This window comes from Ochotona princeps, chromosome 18 (genome assembly GCF_030435755.1).
Source record: "Ochotona princeps isolate mOchPri1 chromosome 18, mOchPri1.hap1, whole genome shotgun sequence".
Taxonomy (NCBI): Eukaryota; Metazoa; Chordata; class Mammalia; order Lagomorpha; family Ochotonidae; genus Ochotona; species Ochotona princeps.
This window is the reverse complement of record NC_080849.1, coordinates 43,444,395-43,466,344: the sequence shown is the minus strand read 5'-3', so window position 1 is coordinate 43,466,344 and position 21,950 is coordinate 43,444,395. Positions and strand designations below refer to the sequence as shown.

General features: G+C 44.6%; 1 protein-coding gene across 3 annotated transcripts in view; it reads left to right on the top strand.

Annotated features, from left to right (window-relative positions):
* Positions 1–20,206, top strand: part of METTL4 (methyltransferase 4, N6-adenosine) — a 30,925-nt gene extending 10,719 nt beyond the window's left edge. For 2 of the 3 annotated variants that reach the window (XM_058677056.1, XM_058677055.1), the window contains 4 exons: positions 6,864–7,038; positions 10,266–10,372; positions 10,727–10,818; positions 19,743–20,206. In XM_058677056.1, coding sequence (XP_058533039.1) covers positions 6,864–7,038; positions 10,266–10,372; positions 10,727–10,818; positions 19,743–19,894 — 526 coding nt within the window. In that variant the 3' untranslated portion in view covers positions 19,895–20,206. The remainder of the gene's footprint in view (positions 1–6,863; positions 7,039–10,265; positions 10,373–10,726; positions 10,819–19,742) is intronic. The other variant, XM_012931501.3, reaches the window with a different exon arrangement.
* Positions 20,207–21,950: the final 1,744 nt, after the last annotated feature.

Here is a 21,950-nt window from a genome sequence, read left to right as displayed (position 1 = left end):
TTTTTGTGTTTGTTTTGGGGTCTGATTCAGAAAATCCTTGCCCATTCCAGTACTCAAGTGTTTGCTGTTTTCTTCTAGTATCACTTTCTTGTCTTATATTAAGTCCTTAAGTTTTGAGTGGTGTGAAATAGGTCATTTCATTCTTCTGCGTGTAGATACCCAATTTTCCCAGCACTGTTTATTGAGAAAAACTATCCTTTTTCCAATTTTGTTTTTAACATCTTTGTGACATGTCAGTTGGCTGTAGATGTGAGGATTTACTTTTAGAGTCTGTGTTCTGTTCCTTTGGTCTGTGGGTCAGTTTTATGCCAATGCCATGCTGTTTAACTGCTGTAGCTTTGTAATAGGTAGTGTGATGCCTTATGCTTAGTTTTGTTTTATTTTTTTGTTCAAGACCACAGCCTAGATGTTAGTGGTCTTCTGTAATTTCATACAAATTTTGGTAGAATTTTTTTTGTAGTTCTGTGACAAATGTCGTTGGAATCTTGGTAGGAATTGCATTGAATCTATATATTACTTTGAGTAGTATGCACATTTTAAAATAAGATTTATTTATTCAGTTCAAAGGCAAAATTGCAGAGAGAGGGAGAGGCAGTAAGAGAGATTTAGCAACCCCTTGTTCACTTGCCAAATGGCCACATGGCTGGGGCTGGAGCAGGCCGAAAACAGGGGTCTGGACTTTCTCTGTGTTCCCCTTGTACCTGGGCCCACATCTGCTGTTCCTCCTGGCACATTAACAGGGGAATAGATGGGAAGTGCACTCATACGGATGCCAGGCATTGAAGGTGGCAGCTTAACCCACTGCACCACAATCCTTGCCCCAGTATGAATATTTTAATGATTCTAATCCATTCCGTGGACATGGGATGATTTTCAGTTTCTTTGTGTCATCTTCATTTTCTTTCATCAATAATTTATAGTTTTCATTACGGAAATCTTTCTAGTTAAATTTGTTCATAGGTATTTTACTTATTTTTTAGTAGCTGTTTGAAGTTGGGATTGCTTTTTTAATTTCTTTTTCTCATGACTCACTATGGTTTTATGACAAGGTTGATTTTTGTACATTAACTTTGTGTCCTGCTACTTTGCTGAATTTGTTATTCTTTTCCAAAAAGATTTATTTATTTAAAAGGCAGAGTTGCAGAGAGAGGGGGAGAAACAGAGATCTGGCCCCTCCTTTTACCTTCTTTCTGTGTGAAACATTAGTTTTAAAGTTTGATATTGTTCAAATTAGTTATATTTATTTAGTTTTGTTATTGGTGCTTTTGGTGTTGTAGGTAAGAAGTCTTTGCCTAAACTCTGGTCACAGGAATGTATACCCGTGTTCCCCTTGAAGATTGAGAAAAGTCGACTACTTTCCATTGTAACACATAAAGATGAATAGGTTGGAATTTGCGCTATGATTTCCATGAGATTAGAGCTCAGAAAAATATAAATATTTTGTCTTTATCTCTCAAATCAACCCAGTTAAATAATATTAAAATAATCAAGAAATCATGTAAGTTTAAATTTTTGACCTGACATTCTTAGTGCTGTGGCAAAATAAATTTTAGAATTGTCACTTTGATGATGAGAAATGCTAGTCTGCTGGGAGGGAAGTGGTCCAGGTGGCAGGGAAGTTGGTTGCTTGCAAACTGAATTCTTTCATTCTTTCATTAAATTAAAAACAGTGGGTTATTATTGATCAAACAGTCACCACATGTTAGAGCTCCAGTGTTTGCTGCATTTGATCATTAGGAAATCATAGACTTTTTTCAGAGCAGCTATAGTGGGGGCATCCTCTTTGGTCTCAACTGAGGAACAAACTAAAAGAAAGTGTAACGGCTAAGGCCTAACAGACCTTAGCTTGTAAGTTTTTTCTCTCTCCTCCCATTCCTTCCATTCTTCCCCCACTTATCTTTTCTTCCTTCCCCTTACTACTCCCACCTTCTTTCCTGTTTATTTTTTCAAACATATTTAATATTTTAGCGTATGTGCTGACAAAGTGAGCACATCAAACATATTTAACATTTAAGCATATTTACAGGCTGAAGGTAAAGAACTATTAGAGAGGTTGAAAATACGTCCAGTCATTCAGTGGTGCTGATGTTGAGCTAGCTGCTGGCCTCCTTTCCCGTGTTGGAGTGCCTGCGGGGCTGTGTGTGTGATTTTAGTTCCCTGCTAACAGACATCCTGGGAGGCAGGGGATGCCTCAAGGGGTTGGATCCCTGTCACTCTCATCAAAGACCTGGGTTGAGTTTGCAGTGCTTGGCTTCAGCCTGGCCCATACCCAGCCATCATGCGCTATTGGGAAGTGAACTCTTGTTTTTCTGTTTTTCAGATAAATAATAGAAATAATAATAATAAAGAAGAAGCAGTGGTATCAGATGCTGTCAGAAGAATATGAGGATAAGATAACACAAACGGATAAGCTTTAAACAGTGACATCATATTCTTAAATCTTTCAAGATAAAATGTACAGAAATAGAAAGTAGAGGGGTGGGCAGTTGAAGGAGCCCAGTGGCCTCTAATTTTACTGATCTGTGAGTCTACTTCACCTGCCTAGAGTGGATTTGGACAAGGGACTGGAAAGGAAATAAGGGTTTATAGTAATAGTTGGCCATGGATAAGTAAAAGAACTCAAGAATAGTTTTGAAAATCTGAGTATGGATTTAATAAGCTTTTTATGACACAGTCATTCTGTTCTGCATTTTCTGTACCATATATCCATTTATGAAGAAGTTGAATTAAATTTTGCCTTTGATTTAAGGTAGGAAGCTTATAGGAACTCTGAGTTTGAAGGCTGGACAGGGAATGGGAAGTGATGCTACCTGAAAGGCAGTGAAGTGACTGGTGATATATGGAGAAGAAGGATATGTGTGGTTCAGGAAGATCCTGAAAAGTGAAGGGATGGGCACCCAGTGGTTTGATAAGGTCCAGGAATAGGTAAGGCCTAGACAGTTATGACTGGATATTGATGTCTGTAGTTTCAGAGATGGAGCAGGTATGAGTGATGCTAAGATCCAGGAAATGGCATTGGAATGCATTATTGAATGGAGTGATGCAGTTTTATTTTTTTTACTTATTTTTGAGGTGAAAATAGTTAAGGTTTTGATATTGCTCTGAATAGAGTGATGGCTTAGTGGCTGGATCGTACTCTGCATGCACTGGGATCCCATATGGGTGCTGGTTTGTGTCCCAGCTGCCTCATTTCTCATCCAGCTCCCTGCTTGTGCCCTGGGAAAGCAATCGAGGATGGTCCAAAGCCTTGGGACCCTATACCCAGTGTGGGAGACCTGGAGAAAGCTCCTGGATCCTGGCTTCAGATCAGCTCAGTTCTGGCTGTTGTGGCCACTAAAGTGAACCAGCAGATGGAAGGTCTTTCTCTTTGTTTCTCCTTCTCTTTGTAAATCTGTCCTTAAATAAAAAAAAATGAATAAATCTTTAAAAAAAATTGCTCAGGATAATGGCAAGGTTTGTGGTAGTAAAGTGTCAGAGCTTACATATCTGAGCTTAAGTCCTCTTCGTGTATGGAGAGTGGGGAGGGGGAAATGAATTCATCAGGCAGCAGTAGAGCCTGCATTGCCAAATAGCAACCCTCCTGGAGAGGAGATTTGATGCGCAGGTAGATGAGGTAAAGCTTTGAGGCAGCAATGGGAAACCAAGAGAACACTGACCTGGAGTGTGGTAAGTGTTGAAGAGAGGGTCACAATCATTTGGATACTGTAGAGTCAGTGGTGGCCTAGCAGGATAGTAGGTATCATGTGATTTGTGGCAAAGACATGCACACTAGAGAATTTGTTTTCAGACAACACCATTTTTAGAAAGATTTATTATGTTTTTGTTTGAAAGGCAGCATTGTAGAGAGTCAAGACAGACACACACACAAGGAAGATCTTCCATCCTCTGGCTCACTCCCTAAATGGCCGCCTATATGGCCTGGCGGTGCCACAGCCTAATATGCCATATGCCATGGTGTTGCCCCCCCCCCCCAAGAGTTAAAGTTTTTTTCTTTTATTGTTTTCCATAGTACATTTGTGTGGGTATAGGGATTCATACCTCCCCTTCCCAGTTCTCCCTCCCCATTTTTCTTTTCTGCCATTTCTCCGTATGTTATCACAATAGTATTGTCCCTTAGTATAAGTTACAAGTTTAACTTTTTTACATTTAAATGTATCATAACATGATAAGTACAGGCAAAGGTGGAAAACCTAGTATTGTATCTTAGATGTATCTTTAAAAGCTTCATTGGGAGTCTTTACTTTTATTTGGAAGTAGAGATGCATACTGCATAGCATCTTTAAAAATAGAAATGTAAGGATTTCAGAGGATTGATTGGAAAGTGAAAAAGGAGGTTGCTAGTCTGAGAGTTGGGATGTGCAAGAGTGGAGATGAGGTTGGATGCGAAGTGGTGTGATGGCAGGTGACGCGAGGGGTTCAGCACTTCCGTAAGATATGAGAATAATAGGGGAATGAAGATGTTTATAGAAGTAAATTGATTGGGGCATTCCAACTTCACAAAACATTTTTAGTGTCAGGTGACTGGTGTTTGTAGAGTTTGGTTTGGGTTATTGAGACACTAGCTTCAAGACTCACTGTGATAGTGTTCCTGTGTAACATCGGAGTGTGGCATTAACAATATTTGCTTAATTTTGAATGAGACAATAGTACATCATAAATAGTAATATTACTGAGTGTAACATATTAAAATGTGGTTTGAAAAATACAGGCTGGGACAGGCCTAGGGTTGTGCTGGGCTCTGGGGGTCTCAACCCACCTGCATGGCTGTGGTGGGTGGGCCCCGTCAGGCAGCCCAGGTGCCAGTGGTGCTGGATGAAGCCATCAGGTCTCCTGGTAGGACGCTCCGGGGGACTTGGGCAGTGTAAGTTTAAAAGGGGTGTTGGGTGAACTTGAACTGTGGTTATGAAACAAGGTGGAGGAATCCACCATGGTGGGAGGGTTTGGGGAGGGGTGGGCAGAACCCAAGTAGCTATGAAACTGTGTCACATAATACAATGTAATTAATGAATTAAAAATAATAAATAATTAAAAAAAAAAGGGGTGTTGGGGATGGTGCAGGAGGGGTAGGTGGGGACCTGAGGGTTCATGTCCAGATGAGGAATGACTACTGAGGAACTTCCATAGACAAAGCCAGTGTACTTGCAGCTAAACGAGACCTGCAGTGACTGAGACTGAGCAGTTTTGAGGGGGGAACGGGGATCTTTAACTGTTAGGCTGAAGCACCAGCACATGTGGGAGACATGAGCTGGGGTAGTTAGCATCTACTACCACCAAATACCACTCAGTGGTGCATGCTAAAGCCAGGGCTGGGGACCTATCTGGCAGGGTTAGATCATAGTACCCACCAGTGAGAGTTGGAACAGGGGGCAGGTAATGTTAGGCTGGCACTAACTACATGCAAGAGAATCAGGTCTGTCAGGGGTATGTGGGCTCACTCCTGTGAAACTGCAGTTCCCGCTGGCATGTGCAAGATATGTGTCTGGGAACAGGCCTGTTTGGGGAGCTAAGAGGATGTGCCGGTTGGGTCGGGGTTCCCAGTGTGAGCTGGAATGGGGCAGCAGTCTGAGCCGGACATGGCTGCAGACCTTCAGCATGGGTGTGGATAGAGTCTGGTGTGTGCCAAGTTGCTAGACTTTAGCACCCACTGGTACTCATGAGAGCCAAGGTTGGTGTAAAACAGGCTGAACCACATGACAGCTGTGTATGGGCGTGGAGCAGGTGTGGCTGGGCTGTAACACCCAATAGTAAGAAGCAGAATGGGTATGGGCTGGTTGGGCAAGGTCACTGTTCCTGCCAGGACAGGAGGTAGACTAGGTTAGTCTTTCCCAAAGACCCACCAGTATGCACAAGGTGTGCCAGTGGGGGGAGCCCTGAGAGAGGAGCTCGGGGAACTCGTGTGTCATGATGCGGTCCCTGCAGGTGAGCGCAAGAGCCATGGCTGGGAGCGCCTAGAGCAAGCCAGGTTATGGTACCTGCCAGCATACATGCAGGTCAGGTCTGGCAGCAGGCTAGGCCAGGCCTGTTCATAGTAGCCACAGGAAGATCCGAGAACCAGGACGGGGTGCCAGATAGGCCAGGTTGGGCCGCAACACCAGCCAGTCCACATTAGGGAGATAGGCCAGGTTGGGCCGCAACACCAGCCAGTCCACATTAGGGCTGGCACTGGAGGCAGGCTGGGCTGAGCTAAGCTGTAGTACCTGTTGGTGGATGCTGCCGTGAGGCGGGCCATGCCATTCTGGGCGTGGTGGGTACCTAGTCCATGAGTCCTGGTGGCGGGGGTCAGGGGCCCCAGGTAAGCTGGCCTCACAGCACAGTCTGGATGACTGGAGTTCAACGTTGATTACTGTGTCAGCAAATGGACATTGAAAGGGGTTCCTCATGCTTGGATTGGCAAAATCAACAGTATTTCAGAACTATTGAAACCACTTGGGCAGAACCCTTGGAGCATGCACCACATTGGGGTCCCTGGATTGATGTCGGGTGGCCAGTCCCCATGCCTGAGTACTGGGCAGTTGGGAGGCTGGGTATGGCTTCTCCCCTTATCTCCCCCCTTCCCCTAGGTAGGTACAGGAGGAAGAAACAGAAAATTTGAAAACTGTGATCACACCCACTCTTCTCTAGCCCTCGATCCTTCCCACCTGGAATAATTATATAAACATTCTAAAAAATAAAAATTAAAAAAAAATACATGCTGATTTGAAAGATGAAGTTATTTCTGATATGTGTAACAATATGTCCACTAGATGTCACTGTGGCTTCATACTTAGCTGCCCTGGGAGGGTCGCATTTGTGGTGTGTTTCCTTGCTTTTTTTTTTTTTTACTTTAAACAAATTGTGTTACATTTTTCCTGGTTTATTTTTAGATACAGCTATTTGTCACCATCGGAAATAAAGCAGATCCCTATCCCTGAGCTGGCTGCCCCAAACTGCCTTGTTGTTACTTGGGTGACCAACAGACAGAAGCACCTGCGGTTTGTAAAGGAAGAGCTATATCCTTCTTGGTCTGTGGGGATGGCTGTGGAATGGCACTGGGTGAAAGTAAGTTCATGTGGGGCACACGAAGGGGGTATTTACTTCTTTTTCATTCTGTTGATTTGGAAAGCAAAGAGCAGGGAGGGAGAGACAGAGATACACATCTTCCACCGGCTTTCCTGCTCCCCACATGACCCCAGTGGCTAGGCTGGCCAGCTGAGCCAGGAGCTGGAGCTCCATCTGGGTCTCACCCAAGCACCTGGACGGCTGTGCTGCTTTCCTTGCTAGCAGGGGGCTGGACTGGAAGCAGAGCAGCTGGGACTGGCACTGTAATTTGCGGTGCCAACATTCTAGCTGGAGGTTTAACCCGCCTTGCCACATGGTTGTCCTCCGTAACCCTCAATGCTTATCATTGTCCGTGTTCTTCAAAATGGTCTCATTTATGCTTATAAAGACTCTAGGTGTCTTATTCTCAAAGCTTTTTTCCTGATTCTTCTGTTTTTTTCTAGTAGTGTCATTAGTATTGGCATTAGGAAATCAGTCAGGGAGCTGTCAGGATGGGATTTTAAAAAAACTTTAATGTCTTTAGCTTGAAAACTCGGGAGAGGACCTGGCACGGTAACCTAGTGGCTGAAGGCCTTCACCTTGCACGTGCCGGGATCCCATATGGGCGCCGGTTCTTGTTTCAGGAACCCTGCTTCCCATCCAGCTCCCTGCTTGTGGCCTGGGAAAGCAGTCGAGGACGGCCCAAAGCCTTGGGACCCTGTACTCGTGTAGGAGACCCAGAAGAAGCTCCTGGCTTCGGGCCAGCTCAGCAGCAGCCGTTGCAGCTGCTTGGGGAGTGAACCATAGGACAGAAGATCTTCCTCTCTGTCTCCCCTCCTCTCTGTATATCTGACTTTCCAATAAAAATTAAAAAAAAAAATGCTTAACAAAACAAAACAAAACAAAACTCAGGAGAATCTGTGCATTTCCACAGAAGTGGTCTCCCTCATCTTCCTCTTTGCTACAAACTCACAGGATGTGCTCGGCCCCTTTGTTGTGGATGAGGGGAGAGTAAAAGGCAAATCATTGGAGATGATGCGGGGAGAAGCCTAAGGCAGCAGCTTTGGGGCTCACAGCCTAAGGTTCTCGGTGCCCTACGCACTGACATGCTTGATTTTGACAGAAATGAATGCAATTATAGGGTGGTTGAATGGTCTTTAATTCCTCCGCAAGTATATAAAAACCAAGAAATAGAGAATAATAAGGCAGCAGGTTAGAGTTCATTGACTATCCTTTTAAAGATGACTGTTCAAGTGAATAACACAAAATCCCGCTCCTCTCGATTTTTAAAAAGATTACCCCATTATTATCAGCTAACGGGTTAATATTTTTTACTGCCGGTATGTTCATTTTGGACATAATATTATTATATTTTTATGTATTTTGTAGTCTATTGAAATATTTTCTAAAAGCTGTGTACAATTTTTAAAGACCTATTTGTCATTTTTATATATACATATATGTGTGTATATGTGTATATGTAGGTCAGTTCTCTATTTTTGTTATCAGTTACATGCACTGGGGGCCAAAGTCAACAAAAGGTCGTTTTCTGAAATTAAACTCAGTAATATGTTAGTATATAAAAGTTGAGACTGTGTTCATTTGTAGTTGCAATCAAATGTATGTGTAGGTTCAGAGTTTAAAATATAATATATGGGGCCCGGCAGCGTGGCCTAGCGGCTAAAGTCCTCGCCTTCAAAGCCCCGGGATCCCATATGGGCGCCGGTTCTAATCCCGGAAGCTCCACTTCCCATCCAGCTGCCTGCTTGTGGCCTGGGAAAGCAGTTGAGGACGGCCCAAAGCTTTGGGACACTGCACCCGCGTGGGAGACCCGGAAGAGGTTCCAGGTTCCCGGCTTTGGATCGGCACAGCATCGGCCCGTTGCGGCTCACTTGGGGAGTGAATCATCGGACGGAAGATCTTCCTCTCTGTCTCTCCTCCTCTGTGTATATCTGGCTGCAATAAAATGAATAAATCTTTAAAATATATATATAATATATGATATTCCTATTAAGTAAGCATACATACTATTAAAACAGGAGGAATTGTCTGCATTGATTATAAAGGCGACGGGAAGAATCAGAGTTTGCCAGCGTCTGTACTGCCTGAGAGACGCACAGTAGGACTAACAGGAGAGGAAAGGGATGTTGGAACTGCTGAGTAGGTTGTTGACATAGGTTGTTGAGGTAGGGTAAAGGATTTCACAGTTGACAGAAACAGGTTTTCTGACACTGAATATCTCCTCCTGGTAAATTAATGAATTGATTTTTAAAATGACATTGCAAGTTTGAAGAGCTTAAATGAATCTTTGAAAACCAAGTCATAGTACAGTGAAATGACAAAATTCAATTTCTAAATTTATAATTCCAAGAGCTAGTTTCAGGACTAGGTATTGTCTATTTATTAACCACTTAGCTTCCTTTTCTGTTAATTTTGGTGCTATTTAATGACACCATTTTCTTACAGATCAAAGTAAGACAGATGCCTTATTTTGATCTCCTTAGCTATGTTGCCGTTAATCAGTAAATGTTATGTGAAGGAATAAATGAGTAAATTGATGACGTATCAGTGTCAGGAATGAACATCTGAGCGAGGAGCGGGACGCTTGGGGCTGGGGTGGCACACTGGGGGACCTCCTGCCTTGTGCCGGCACCCACATGGGTGCAGGTTCATGTCCTGGCTGCTCCACTTCAGATCCAGTTTCCTGCTTCTGGCCTGGGAAAAGCAGCAGAGGATGGCCCAGATTCCAGGGCCCCTGCACCCACATGGGAGACCTGGAAGAAGCTCCTGGCTCCCAGCTTTGGATCAGCTCAGCTCTGGCTGTGTGGCCATCCGGGGAGTGAAGCAGCAGATGGAAAGCTGCTTCTCTCTCCTCTGTAAAATCTGCCTTTCAGATGACAATGAATCTTTAAATGTGTGTTTACCTTCTGTCGCTGCATGTGTGGTGTGGTGGCAGTCTCACTGTGCTCTCTGGCTGCTCCAAACCGATGCGCTGCCGAGTGTGCAGCACCCACTGGCACTCAGAGTGTTAATGTGCAAGAGGGAATGTAGCATTTCTCAGTAACTTTGAAGTGATCATATATTGGAATATTCATATTTTATGTGTTAGATTAAACATATACTTAAAATAAATTTCACTACACTTAAAATTTTTAAATGCCATATGAAAGTTTAGTAATTGTTTTTGAGGGGGAGAAAACTATTAGAGGGATAAAAAAATAACCTTATTTCTGGCACCTTCTTATCAGATCACCAATTCAGGAGAGTTTGTGTTCCCATTAGATTCTCCACACAAAAAACCTTATGAAATTCTGATATTGGGGAGAACTCAAGGAAAAATGACTTCATCATTAAGGTAAGAAAGGTGATTTTTCCAAAAATCTATAAGCATGCTAATTTTTAGGCCTTATAAATTATCAACACAGTGATCATTGACTTTTCTTATTATTTACATTTTTGAAGTTCTGAACATAGCTCAAAGCAGAAAGGTATGCGTTTCCTGGCTTATGAATTTTTGTAACCTTTATATAGTGTGTAATGTTTCTTTTTTGGGGGAAGGGAATTATAGGAAATTTTTCAATAGTTAGATCATTGATTTCCTTCATTGAATCTGTTCTTAACTTTGTTTTGAAATCAGATAATGTATGAATGGGAGGAAAAAAACCAAGTGCTTAAAATGCAGTTGACTGTTTTGTGCTGCTTTGGCTAGGGACGCAGCTGTGGGACTGCCCCCCATGCCACATCACAGAGTCATTGTCAGTGTGCCCTGTGCTCTTCACTCGCACAAGCCGCCGCTGGCTGGTAAGTGTTTTGTAGCATAGAATTTGTGTGGCTCTTCTCAAATCGAAAAAAAGGAGTGAATGTAGTGTTTGAGTGGCTATAGACTTGGAAATTAAGTCACATATGTGTTGTTCTAATTCATGTTCTAAAATGTCAGGTGGAATTTCTCAGGGAGCAGACTGGTTCGGTGCCTTCCCTCACCTTGTCCCCAAGCTCCCTCTGGCACTGCCTTGACACAGCAAGCACTCGGGGGCTCTCTGGGCATGCTCAGGGAGCTGTCCCTACTCCTCGGCCCTGCGCTCTGTTTGGTCTAAAACAGGAACACAGGGCAGTAGGAGTGAGTGTGGTTACAATCTCCTTGGTACTTCCTAGGGCCTCCCATATGGGTACCAGGACTAGAACCAGCACCCAAATGGGATCCTGGCACATTAAAGGCGAGAACTTTACCTGCTAGGTCACTGCGCTGGCCTATGGTGCTATTTTTGAACCAAGCATTTTTGAACTCAGGCATTCCAGGTGGTGTCATAACTGCCATACCAATTGCCTGTCTGCTTACAATACATTTAAAATTATATATAGCATGTAGTATAGGTTCAGTAAAAATGCTAACTTTTTGGGCCTGGCGCAGTAGGCTGCTGGCTAAAGCCCTCGCCTTGCCCTCTCCTCCTATGTGTATATCTGACTTTCCAAAAAATTAGCGTTTTTTTTTTTTTTTTAAAGGTTTGTTTTTATTTGAAAGGAAGACTGGCAGAAAGGAGAGACAGAGATATTTTTCCATCCTCGGGTTCTCTCCCCCAGTGGCTGCAAGAGCCAGGAGCTCGGAGGTTCTGGATCTCCCATGCGGGTGCAGGGGCCCAGGACTTGGGCCATCTGTCATTCCTTTCCCAGGCACATTAGCAGGGAGCTGGATCAGAAGTGGAGCAGCTGGCATTTGGTGAGATGCCACAGGTGGAGACTTAACTTACACCATGGCACTGGCTCCGAAAGAGAGTTTAAAACCTGAGAGGTAATCCTTGAGAGATCTGAATTGGGTATTTTTTTTCCCCACGGAATTTTTCTTCAGGAATGTGTTTTGTTTGCTTGGTGATTCCTGCTGTTAAAACCCCGTGGAACTCCTTGAGCCTGTTGCTGAGGAGAGCACAGACAGCCGGATCGTTTCCGTCTGCTAGGATAGGGGTTAGGTCAGGGACTCGGACCCGGAAGGAGACACGAATTCCCTGGAGAATTGCTTTGGTGGCTCTCAGGATTTCTGTTAAATGGCTTACACTATAGTGTTCCCTAAAGTGGCAGACGCTGGGATATCTGTGTGCTGATCTGTTGTTTGACTTGGATTCTCAGCGAATAATCACCTTCAGACATGGGCTTGTGCTGCCCATACACCTCTCTGTGCTGCCCATATCGGATTTAACTGAAAAGGGAGATTATATTATGCCTTCAGAAAAAAGAATTACATTAGGCACCAGTTATACTTAATGGGTAAAATTATTTGTGTTCCTCTTATTGAATGTTTTTATCACCGAGCGTCAGTTTTTAAAAAAGATTTATTTATTTATATTTGAAAGGCAGATTTACAGAGAGAAGGAGTGACAAAGAGAAAGATTTTTTATCCGCTGGTTCATTCCATAGGTGGTCACAATGGCAGGAGTTGACCTGATCTGAAGCCAGGAGCCAGGAGCTTTCTCCTGGTCTCCCACGTGAGTGCAGGGTCCCAAGGCTTTGGGCCATCCTCGACTGCTTTCCCAGGCCACAAGCAGGGAGCTGGATGGGAAGTGGAGCAGCTGGGACATGAACTGACACCCATATGTGATCCCGGAGTACTTGCAAGGCAAGGATTAGCCATTGAGCCCTTGAGCCGGGTCCTCAGCATCAAATTTTAATTTAGTGTTTGTCTTAGAGTTTATTCTTAAAGGGCCTGGCGTGATAGTGTAGTGGTTAAAGTCCTTGCCTTGCACGCAGATCGCCAATTCTAATCCTGGCGACCCTGCTGCCCATCCAGCTCCCTGCTTGTGGCCTGGAAAAGCAGTCGAGGACGGCTCAATGCTTTGGGACCCTGCACCCACGTGGGAGACCCGGAAGAGGTTCCTGACTCCTGGTTTCAGATTGGCTTCAGCTCTAGCCATTGCAATCACTTCAGGAGTGAATCATCGGATGGAAGATCTTCCTCTCTGTCTCTTCTCCTCTCTGTATATCTGACTTTCCAATAATAATAAATAATAATAAAAAAGACCTCTCTTCCTAAGCTATTAAAAAAATTATTCTTAAAAAAAAATTTTTTTTAATAGTAAAAATTAGTCCTGTCCTAAAGAAGATGCAGTATTGGTGAAGTGCAGTTCTGTTGTATTCCCCGTAGATGGCAGTACAAACATATTTTTGGAGTTGAATACATTTAAAAATAAGTTATACTTTTGGGAAGAATGTGATAGAATGTATTTGTAATTTTTTTTTTTAAATTATTTATTGTTTAACTTCATTAATTACATTGTATTATGTGACACAGTTACATAGATACTTGGGTTCTCCCCACCCCTCCCCAAACCCTCCCACCATGGTGGATTCCTCCACCTTGTTGCATAACCACAGCTCAAGTTCAGTTGAGATTTCCCCATTGCAAGCGTATACCAAACATAGAGTCCAGCATCTTATTGTCCCGTCAAGTTCAACGGCTTCTTAGGTATACCCTCTCTGGTCTGAAGACAGAGCCAGCAGAGTATCATCCCAGTCAATTGAAAGCTCCAACATACCATCAGCAAAAATTTACATCATTATGGAATTAATTGACATAGTAATGAGTAACCAATATGTTAAAGATAAATGCGAGTTCCCAGCCACCTTCTGTGACCACCTCACCTATACTTCAATTTTAGTTTATACACAACATATAACATTCAAAACATAACATGTTATACATAACATCATATCATCTTAAATTAAGGCAAACATGTGGTATTTAACCTTTTGGGATTGGCTCATTTCCCTTAGCATTATGGTTTCCAGTTTGGCCCATTTGGCCACAAAGAACTGCATTTTGTTTTTTTTAATAGCTGAGTAGTATTCCATGGAGTAGATGAACCATAGCTTTCTTATCCAATCCTCTGTTGATGGGCATTTTGGTTGCTTCCATGTTTTTGCAATTACTGATTGTGCTGCTATGAGCATAGGAGTGCATGTTGGTTTCTCATAAAATGTATTTGTAATTCTTAAGCTTTGGTTAAATACTTATAGGCAAGAAAAACTCATAATATTTTACTTTTGAGTTTGTATTAGTGTATGTATTTTAGTTATAGCGTGAGACTGTTTATCAGAATGTAGCTTTGATAATTCTGCAGTGTATTTGTTCTGAAATCATAATTCTAGGGATTTGATTTGGTACACATTCTGTATATAATGCTTAAAACTTACCTCTAACCACCATTGTGGAGCTGGAGCTGCTGGCAGCTTCACTGTCTGCCATGGGCTTTGGGTCTGGGACCTCTTCGCTGGGTCAAAGTGGGTCTGAGATCAGGCATGTGTTTCCGTCCTAAGGGTGGGTGGGTGTGTAGGGACGAGAGAAAGGCCCCAGGCTAGCATGGTGTGCCCATGGGCTGTGCTTGGGATTTTATGCATGCACTTATGGCCCAGACAAGTGAGAAGTAAGGTCCCAGACCTGCACACATGCCAGAGGATTGGGTCTGGGAACCTATCTATCATTTTGGGTCTCTGGTGGGCAGACAGAGCTCCCAGCCAGCATGCCAATCTATCAGAGAACTGGGCTTGGTAAAACCAGGCTGGGGAACCCATATGATCCCAGGCACAAGGACCGTGGATCGTTCAGGGAAGGGGGTATGGGAATGTGAGCGATGGAGGACCGCTGAGGGAGTATGTTACAGGTGAGGAATGATTTCTGGAGGGGTTTCCACTGACAGAGCCACTGTATTTGCAAGTAAGCTGAGATAGCAGTTTGGAGGGAGAAAGCTGGTAATTTTTTTGGGGTCAGACTTATGTACCTGCCCAAGTGGGAGACCTGAGTTGGGCCAGTTAGCATTGACCACCCCCATCTACCACCCACCAGTGCACACAAAAGTTGGGGGCCCACCTGTCAGGGCTAGATCACAGGACACACTAGGGAGTATCACAGTAGGAGACAGGTCATGTTAGACTGGGCCATGACACTAAGCAGTACGTAAGAAAACCAGGCCTGGTGGTACATTCTGTGGGGGATAAATGGGCCCACCCCTGTGGAACTGCAGTTTCTGCTGGTTTGCTTAAGAGCTGTGGGTGGTGATGGGCTGAGCTAGGCATGACACTCATGGATGCTGGGGTTGGGAATAGGCCAGGCTACAGCACCTGCAGGTGCACCCAAGAATAGAGTGTGGGGTGGGCAGGACCGGGCCACAACATCCACCAACTGATTCAAAGGCCAGGACAGAGGGGGGCAGACTATTCTGGGTCAGGGCCTAGCACCTGCCGGCACATGTGTGATTTGGGTCTGGGAGTGGATCTGGGAGTGGGCCTGGTAAGGGAACTTGGAAAACTCCCCTGGTGGGTCATAGCTCTTGCTAGTGAACATGTGATTCAGACCTGGGTGTTGGTCAGACCAGGCAAGTTAGGTCCATCTCTTTGCAAGTGTGTGGGTTGGCTCTGGATGGGAACAAGACTGGGCAGGGGTGGGCCAACCTTATCTCACTGGCATGTGTAGGAGCCAGGCTGCAGTGCTAGGCTATCACATCTCTCAATTTCCATGAGCCAGGGATAGGAGCAGACTGGGCAGGGCTAGGCTGTGGCACCTACCGGGGGAGCTGGGACTGGGAGTGGGCCAGGGCAGGTCAGCATCCAATGGGAGAGGCCAGGATGGGGGAATGGGCGATACCGAGCTGGGTCAGAGCAACCACTGACACATACAGCATCGGTGGCTGGGAATAGACCTGGTTAGGGAGCTATGGGGACACCCTGGCTGGGTTGTGGTTCCCAGTGCTAAGTGCAAGAGCCAGAATGGGGGCAGCTTACTGGGCTGGACATGGCTGCAGTGTCCCTTGGCATGGGTGTGGACAGGGTCTAATTTGTGCCAGCCTGGGCTGCTGGACTTTAGCACCCACTGGTACTCATGAGAGCCAGTGAGGATGAAGGGTAGGCTGGGTTAGGTCTCAGCTCCCACTGAACCACATGAGTGCTGTGTATGGGCGTGGTTCAGGTGTGGCTGGGCTGTAACACCCAATAGTAAGAAGCAGAATGGGTATGGGCTGGTTGGGCAAGGTCACTGTTCCTGCCAGGACAGGAGGTAGACTAGGTTAGTCTTTCCCAAAGACCCACCAGTATGCACAAGGTGTGCCACTGGGGGGAGCCCTGAGAGAGGAGCTCATGATGCGGTCCCTGCAGGTGAGCGCAAGAGCCATGGCTGGGAGCGCCTAGAGCAAGCCAGGTTATGGTACCTGCCAGCATACATGCAGGTCAGGTCTGGCAGCAGGCTAGGCCAGGCCTGTTCATAATACCCACAGGAAGATCCAAGAACCAGGACGGGGTGCCAGATAGGCCAGGTTGGGCCGCAATACCAGCCAGTCCACATTAGGGCTGGCACTGGAGGCAGGCTGGGCTGGGCTTGACTGCAGCACCCACCAGCATGAGCTGTAACTGGGGGCTGACTGGGCTGGGCTAGGCTGCAACACCCACCAGCATGAGCTGTAACTGGGGGCTGGGCTGGGCTGGGCTAGGCTGCAACACCCACCAGCATGAGCTGTAACTGGGGGCTGACTGGGCTGGGCTAGGCTGCAACACCCACCAGCATGAGGTGTAACTGGGGGCTAACTGGGCTGGGCTAGGCTGCAACACCCACCAGCATGAGGTGTAACTGGAGGCTGGCTGGGCTGGGCTAGGCTGCAGCACCCACCAGCATGAGGTGTAACTGGAGGCAGGCTGGGCTGGGCCAGGCTGCACACCCACTGGCAAATGCTGTGGTGAGGCGGGCCATGCCAGACTAGGCCACAGCACCCACCAGTACACACGAGACCTGGAGGTTGGATGCAAGCCCGGTAGGTGGACAGTGGAAGGCTCCCCTGCTAGGCTACTGCTCCCAGTGGTGAGCATGAGAACTGGGATTGGGGGCAGACCATGCAGGGCAGGGCTGACAGCTGTGGGCCTACCTGCTCCACACGGAGGACCCTGGGGTGACGTGGGGTGGCCGTTCCTCCTCCCTGGTACTGAGGCTCTTGGGAGGCTGGGTGTGGCCTCTTCCCTTGTCTCCTTGCTTTTCTCTGATATAGGGAATAAGAAAATTTGGAAGCTATGGTCTCATCCACTTTTCCCTAATCCTCTCTCCTTCCCACCCTAATTAACTGTGTAAACATCATCAAAAATAAAATTTTTAAAAAAGAAAAAAATAAATTTAAAAAATATTAAATGTTCTTAAATCCTCCTATGAAAATTCCTAAAAATTTTCCTAAAAATATGTTGTTGCTGCTTTTTAAGTTTAGTTTGTTATTTCTGTTATACCCTACTGTAATGTAGTTGGTATATTGTATGAATGGAAAGAATTCCACATTGGTAGTATACTCCATTTTGCAATGATAGTAAAATTGTTCTATTTTTGAACTGTTAAGTTTTTGTATAGGTGAGCAGCTAACTCATCAGTAGCTGTACCTGACAGCGTGACAGTGGGTATGCTTAAGTCTAGGAACGTAAGCTAGAAAATGAGGAAATGAAAGTATTCAAATTAAAAAAATGTGTTTTAACCTTGGAGAAGTTCCTATTCCTTATTATATTAATTTATTAGCTAGAAGCTTCTGTGTGAACAGTGAGACATAGTTGGTGGGATTTTGTGCACTGATTTTTTTTTTTTTTGAAGATTTATCTATTCCTATTGGAAAGTCAGATTTATAGAGAAGAGAGAGTGAAAAATCTTCTGACTGCTGGTTCATTCCCCAGGTGGCTGTAATGGCCAGAGCTGAGCTAATCCGAAGCCAGGAGCCAGGAACTTCTTCCAGGTCTCCCACACATTGCAGGGTCCCAAGACTTTGGACCATCCTTGACTGCCTTCCCAGGCCACTAGCAGGGAGCTGGATGGGAGGTGGGGCTGCCGGGATTAGAACCAATGCGCATATGGGATTCTGGCGCATGCAAAGCAAGGACTTTAGCCAGTAGGTCTGCACTGATGTTTGAATCACTTCTCCCCCCACCATTCCTGCCCTGTCTTCTGGAGCACAAGGGACTGGCCGGGCATGGCCTGCTCCGGCTGCTTGGGATGGAAGTATGCTCTGCTGCTGCCGGGCGTTCTGTAACTCTAGGCACATTCAACTCATGCTCATATTTATTTAAGTTTATATATTTGCATTAATTTAAAAATCATTAATGAAAGTCAGAATAGAATATTTCTATTAATTTTTATTTCTTTTGCTTTGTTTTGAAGTAAAACAAGTATGGCTGACATAATAACATGGCTTGATTATCTTTTTTTTTAACTGGAAAGAAGAAAAAGCAAATATGTGTCATGTTGAGAAAGTCAGATACAGTCCTCCAATCCAAACACCTGGCCGCCTTCTGCTTTTCAAAGTGAATACTAAGAAAACACGGCTGTTGTGTTTCCTATTTCCGTCCCGTAGCACTGGGTGTAACTGGTGCTCAGAATGAACATTTCTGGCCGACTGACTCCAATTTAAAGTTTCCTGATAGGAATGCTAACGTCTTTACAGCACAAAACTGAACAGACTAAGCAAAAACAAGGAAGATCTTGCTTCAGCCTGGCCTTTGACCACATTGAATGTAAATACAGACTGGCAAGGCATTAAATTCATGGAGAGAAATGCGTGAAGTATCACACTGTCCTCTAAGACTCTGGGGAAATTTTTGTCTTTCGAGTTTGGTGGCACTTAATTATAATATTATAATGAAAAGGACTAGAAGTCTTCATGCCAGGATTTTCTGAAAGCTAACGAAGCTCAGATTTTAAATCACCTAAATTACACTGGACGTTGTTAATTCCTCTGGTTTTGGTATACAGACAAGTGAGCAAACGTTCTGCTGTGAGAGCAGGGTAACAACACAGTGCCATGTATAGCCGGGTCAAGGCTCTGCGATGCTGGCAGCCCAGCTGGGTAACGCTTTGAGACTCGGCTGTTCCAGTTTCCATCCAGCTCCCTGCACATGCATCTGGGGAAGCAACAGAGGATGGCCCAGGTGCTCTGGCCTCTGCGCCCACGTGGGAGACCTGGCGGAAGTCCCAGGCTCCTGGCTTTGGTCTGGCCTCGCTCTGGCACTTGTGGCCATTGGACAGGTGAAGTAGTGGATGGAAGAACTCAGTGTCTCCTTCTCCTCTCTCCCCAACTCTGTCTTCCAAATTAAAAAAAAAAAAAATCTGAGGAAGAATAAAAGAAAAACTTACACATTTAAAATATTTGACATATTCTCGTTTAACCTTGCCAAATTCAATTATTCCTAAGGAAGCCTTATCATTTATAAAGGGAAGTTGATGAATTCCTTCCAGACAACCTCATAGAGCAATTATATATATATATATATATTTTTAAAGATTTATTTATTTTTATTGGAAAGTCAGATATACAGAGAGGAGGAGAGACAGGAAGATTTTTTGTCCGTTCATTCACTCGGCCGGAGCTGAGCCGATCTGAAGCCAGGAGCTGCTGGGTCTCCCATGTGGGTGCAGGGTCCCAAGGCTTTGGGCTGTCCTCCACTGCTTTCCCAGGCCACAAGCAGGGAGCCGAATGGGAGGCAGGGCTGCCGGGATTAGAACCGGCGCCCATATGGGATCAATCGTTCAAGGCGAGGACTTTAGCTGCTAGGCCACCATGCCGGGCTCACGGAGCAATTATAAATTATGTTTTATCTGAAGAAATACCTAGCATTGGGGCATTGTAAAGTCACCTATGGGTGTCAAATGTACAAAACCTCCTTTTTTTTTATACTCAACCACTAAAGAAAAATTGATTCCTTTCTTAATTTTTTTTTTTTTTTTTTAACAGAGGTCCTGAAAGACTACATCAAGCCAGATGCACAGTGTTTGGAGTTGTTTGCTCGAAATTTACAGCCGGGTTGGACCAGTTGGGGCAATGAAGTTCTGAAGTTTCAGCACGTGGATTATTTTACTGCCCTGCCATCTGGGTGCCGGCTGTGAGCTTCACTAAAGTAATGGCTGTCTCCTCACCCTCTGCTTTCAGTGTCGTCGGTTTTTCCTTTTATTACCAATCAGTATATTAAAAAAATATGTAACAGGAGTTGTTTTCAGTGCAGTGAATGTAACTTTTGATCGCATTAATATTCTGTGTTTGTCTATATAAAGAGGGTGAGACTATGTTGTTGAGCAGGTTCAGAAAGTGTCTGCTGTGCATCAGAGAAATCACAGTGCTGTCCAAGGATTTGGCCCATACAGCGTTATTAAAAAAACAAATAAATAAAAGTTGAACCTTAACTTGTAAAAAATCAGAACAGTTCAGATTTGTGCTTCTTACACACTGGAGGTCCATGTTTGTCCCTGGCACCTGCAGGGCCTGGCAGTAATGGGCGCTTGGGAAGGACCACTCACTGTCCAGTTTTGCACAAAGTGACTGCTTCCATTCTGCTCACTTGGAGTCTGTGCTTGGCCCTGTAGGACCCAGGCTTGTCCCTCTGGTATACTGTTATGTTCTGGAAAAGTGTAATGACCTTGCCACTACTACATAGGTATGTTACGTTTATGTAGCAGTTTTATAGGGTTTTCAGATAGTATTCAGGAGCATATTTCAAGTTCCAAAAATTTTACTGTTTTTCTGGAAGAAAATAAAAGCATGTTTCTTACAAAAACATCAGAATGTAAACAGTACTTATTATTGTGAAGAGTATTTTTATTATGTACACATTTTTTCTAAAAATAAATACTAAACAGAATATTTGACTGAAATGATTCTTTGATTATTGGTTTACTAAATTACGGAGGTTTAATTTTCACATGAGATTTCCAGCTTTCATAGCAGAGGTCAGTGAGATTTGAGTTCCTATGTATAGTTGTCTGTGTATCATTATCAGTGGTGCTACGGAGAACATTTCCTCTACCCTGAGCTCCTCTGTCCCTGTGCAGCTTGTGCATTCCTGTGACCCTTGCTCCCTGGCAAGCACTCACGGCTCTTCTGTCATTATTTTTGTTTCTGTGGAATTTGATGTAAGCAGGATTATATAATGTGTAGTTCATGTGTTCTGACTTCTTTCGCTTAGCATTTTGGGAGAAAATATTAGCGTGATTTACAGATTCTAGGCATATACTTATCTACTAGTAACATGTTAGACTGAAAAATTTGGTAAGCTTGCCAATTTATTGACTGATTTTGTTGGTGAATTTTTTTTTGTTTCTTTAAGGTTAATTTATTATTAATTATATTTTTAAAAGATTTTATTTATTTTTATTGGAAAGGCAGATATACAGAGAAGAGGAGAGACAGAGAGGAAGATCTTCCGTCCGATGATTCACTCCCCAAGTGACCACAACGGCCGGTGCTGTGCCAGTCCGAAGCCAGGAACCAGGAGCTTCCTCCAGGTCTGCCTTGCGGGTGCGGGGGTCTCAAGGCTTTGGGCCGTCCTCGACTGCTCTCCCAGGTCACAAGCAGGGAGCTGGATGGGAAGTGGAGCTGCTGGGATTAGAACTGGTGCCCATATGGGATCCCGGCACGTTCAAGGCGAGGACTTTAGCCGCTAGGCCACCATGCTAGGCCCTAATGTTAATTATTTTAATAATGATTACATGGTTGATCAGGGTGGGAAGGATCTAGTTTTAGGGAAAATTGGGCTGATTCATTGCTTCCAAATTTGCTATTTCTTCTTCTTGTTCCTGGGGGAAGGGGAGAATAAATGGGAATATCACAACTTTCCACACGTCCCAGCACCCAGGGATGAGGAACCGCCCCTCACATCAACCCAGAGTCTCAATGTGTGCATATTCCAAGGGTTCTGTCCAAGTGGTTTGGATAGTGCAGAAATGCAGCAATTCCACTGATCCGAGGATGATGTCACCCTCCCAATGTCCATTGGCTCTGTTCACTGAGATTTTTTGTTGTCATCGTTTGTTTGGGGTAGTTGTCTACTTGTTCTGTTCTCCTTCTGCTTCAGCACCCAATGTACTGCCATATTCTGTTTTCACAACAGGGCCTGTGTCTACTGCTGTGCCTTGTTCATTAAGTAGGGCATGTTCTTGCAGGCGATTC